This window comes from Gadus macrocephalus, chromosome 4 (assembly GCF_031168955.1).
Source record: "Gadus macrocephalus chromosome 4, ASM3116895v1".
NCBI lineage: Eukaryota > Metazoa > Chordata > Actinopteri > Gadiformes > Gadidae > Gadus > Gadus macrocephalus.
Window position 1 is genome coordinate 754,172 of NC_082385.1, and position 3,033 is coordinate 757,204.

The following is a 3,033-nucleotide window of genomic DNA, read 5'->3' on the forward strand; positions in this document are numbered from 1 at the left end:
TCCCTCTCTCTCTCCCCTGATCTCTCTCTCTCTCCCCTGGTCTCTCTCTCTCCCCTGGTCTCTCTCTCTCTCCCCTGGTCTATCTCTCTCTCCCCTGGTCTCTCTCTCTCTCCCCTGGTCTCTCTCTCTCTCCCCTGGTCTCTCTCTCTCCCCCCTGGTCTCTCTCTCTCCTGGTCCCTCTCTCTCTCTCCCCTGGTCTCTCTCTCTCCTGGTCCCTCTCTCTCTCTCCCCTGGTCTCTCTCTCTCCCTGGTCTCTCTCTCTCTCTCCCCTGGTCTCTCTCTCTCTCTCCCCTGGTCTCTCTCTCTCTCTCCCCTGGTCTCTCTCTCTCTCTCCCCTGGTCTCTCTCTCTCTCCCTGGTCTCTCTCTCTCTCCCTGGTCTCTCTCTCCCTCCCCTGTCCTCTCTCTGACCCTCCCCTCTCCCCTGTCCCCCCCCTGGTCTCTCTCTAACCCTCCCTCTCCCCTGTCCCCCCCCTGGTTTCTCTCTGACCCTCCCCTCTCCCCTGTCTCCCCCCTGGTCTCTCTCTGACCCTCCCCTCTCCCCTGTCCCCCCCCTGGTCTCTCTCTGACCCCTGGTCTCTCTCTGACCCTCCCCTCTCCCCTGTCCCCCCCCTGGTCTCTCTCTCCCACCCCTGGTCTCTCTGACCCTCCCCTCTCCCCTGCCCCCCCCCTGGTCTCTCTCTCCCCCCCCTGGTCTCTCTCTCCCCCCCTGGTCTCTCTCTCCCTCCCCTGTCTCTCTCTGACCCTCCCCTCTCCCCTGTCCCCCCCCTGGTCTCTCTCTCCCCCCTGGTCTCTCTCTGACCCTCCCCTGTCCCCCCCCAGCCCCGGAGGCTGTCGTTCGGGGGCTTCGGCACCCTGAGGAGGAAGCAGTCGGAGGACACCAGTGACTACGTGTGTCCCATCGACGTGGAGATGCCCAAGAATGCCAGCTTCCAGCAGGGCCTCCCCAGCTACGGCCAGCTGGCGCAGGTACCTGGGCGGGATAGGACAGAGCCATGGTGAGTTCGTCCTCTTACCTTCATGGCGCTCGTCTGACCTGTGTGTTCCTCTTGCTCCGTGCAGATGGAGGACTCTGAGGGGACCGTCAGACAGATCGGGGTGTTCTCTGAGGAGATTAATAATTTAACGGTGAGTAAGATTCCTCCAACACTGCAACAGACTTCTTTGGTAACACTTTGCAATGAGGGTGCATGCATTATTTAACCAATTTGTTAACATTAGTGGATGCAGTGGGTTAATCAAAGGGGTTTCGCTATTGATTACATCTTTAAAAGAAAAATTTACCAGCGGTAGTAAACTGTCAAGAGAAATGGCGATAAAGGTTTCACAGTAACTCAGTGTTGACTGGCCACTGTGGAAACACACAAACCAAAACCTCCCTCTGAAAGCTTCGCCCACACGCACAAATGAGTTTCCAAACAGGAAACGAGGTGTAGCTCCGCCCCTTCCGGCCCAGGCTCTGGTCTGCCTCCCCACAGAGGTTCTGCTCAACAAACAGGACGCTTAACGTCATGGAAACCACTCGTTTATCTCGAGAGACGACCAGATAACCAACAGCAGTCCAGATCGGTCCGAATGCGTGATGTCACCAGTCCCCTAACCAATGGCAGTGATCCTCACTCCTGATTGGCCAGGAAGTTGTCTGAGGGGTCATGTGGTCGTTGGGTTTCAGAACATGCTGCAGGGGGACGTGTTCATGACAGAGGTCACCGAGGTCGACGGAGGTCAGGGGGACGTTCCCGTGTGAAGGAGTGATGACACCACATCCCGCTACTCAGCTATTACCAAGAATATTGAGGTCTCTGTCTCTCTCTCTCTGTCTCTCGTTAAACTGCATGAACTGAGAATGTGACAACCATTACCTTAATGGTAACCCCCATCTCAACCACCATTATTTTATCAGTTATCTTTGACTGCATCTTCGTTGAGATATTATTTAAAACCAAAAGTGTTGGCCATGCCTCTATGTATTACGTATTTTGAACCTTCATGTAACGGCTTTTAACCAGATGTATGTCTGGCTACGTTAGACTCTCCGTTAAAGTGTGTTACTCCCGTCAGGCTTGCATATCTTTATCAGTGGTACTTACAATCACCAAGTATTATCTAAGAGAATAAAAGGACATATATACCAAACCTTTTTCCTGTTCATGAGTTTCCGGCTATAAGCACAATTTCGCCAGAACCAGTGAGGTCAAAAATGTTGTTTTTTAATTTTTGCTAATAAAAATTTACAAATGGCTACATACTTGTCTTGTGTTGATTTATGTATAAGGAAATCTAGAGACATCCACTACAGGAACTCTAGTTTTAATTGTTTAAGGATTCGAATGCTATATTGTTTCCCATTCTTATGACAAACATACTTATGTAAGTCACTTTGGATAAAAGAGTCTAAGGGCCCTACATGTAAATGTAAAACCCATTGAGGTTATATCATATTTGTATATAGTATATAAAAAAGACGCACTTTGAATAATGCCAACAGATTCATAGAATTGTTGGACATAAAACATCAGCAGTTTTCTGCCTGGTCCTTTTCCCACACTAGGGCAAAGGGGGGCAGCAATGGGCCAACGACCACACGGGGTCGTCGCATCCTCAAATGAATACAAAATATAATAACGAACGAACAGGACATAACACCATTTTTATATTTCTATGTATTGCACAGTAGGCAATACAAAATCAACCTGCCGTCCGATGATATATAGAGTAACCCACAAGTAGGAAAATCGGTATTCCACCAAATATCTTACACTAGATTGTGATTGTAATGATGTGTCGTGTAGACGTAATGTTTTATTAACAGGAAGTCAATTAACCAAACGAAGGTAAACGCTCGTCCGTCCGATAATGTACTGTCTCATAACAATGCCATCTCCGAGAGAGGACCTTCTTATGACTGCGGTTTAACAAAAGACATCCTACAAAAACGATCGCCCGAGACAGAGAAAAACACATTACTGGTAAAACGGGTCCGCCGCCGCAGCCGCCCTGCGTGTCATCGGCGCTGACGTCACGCACGGTCACCG

General features: G+C 50.2%; 1 protein-coding gene across 1 annotated transcript in view; it reads left to right on the forward strand.

Annotated features, from left to right (window-relative positions):
• Window positions 1-2,242, forward strand: part of LOC132456626 (liprin-beta-1-like) — a 27,063-nt gene extending 24,821 nt beyond the window's left edge. Inside the window, exons 20-22 of the mRNA XM_060051032.1 lie at window positions 806-967; window positions 1,061-1,126; window positions 1,671-2,242. Of these exons, the coding sequence (XP_059907015.1) occupies window positions 806-967; window positions 1,061-1,126; window positions 1,671-1,745 (303 nt within the window). The 3' untranslated portion in view covers window positions 1,746-2,242. The remainder of the gene's footprint in view (window positions 1-805; window positions 968-1,060; window positions 1,127-1,670) is intronic.
• Window positions 2,243-3,033: the final 791 nt, after the last annotated feature.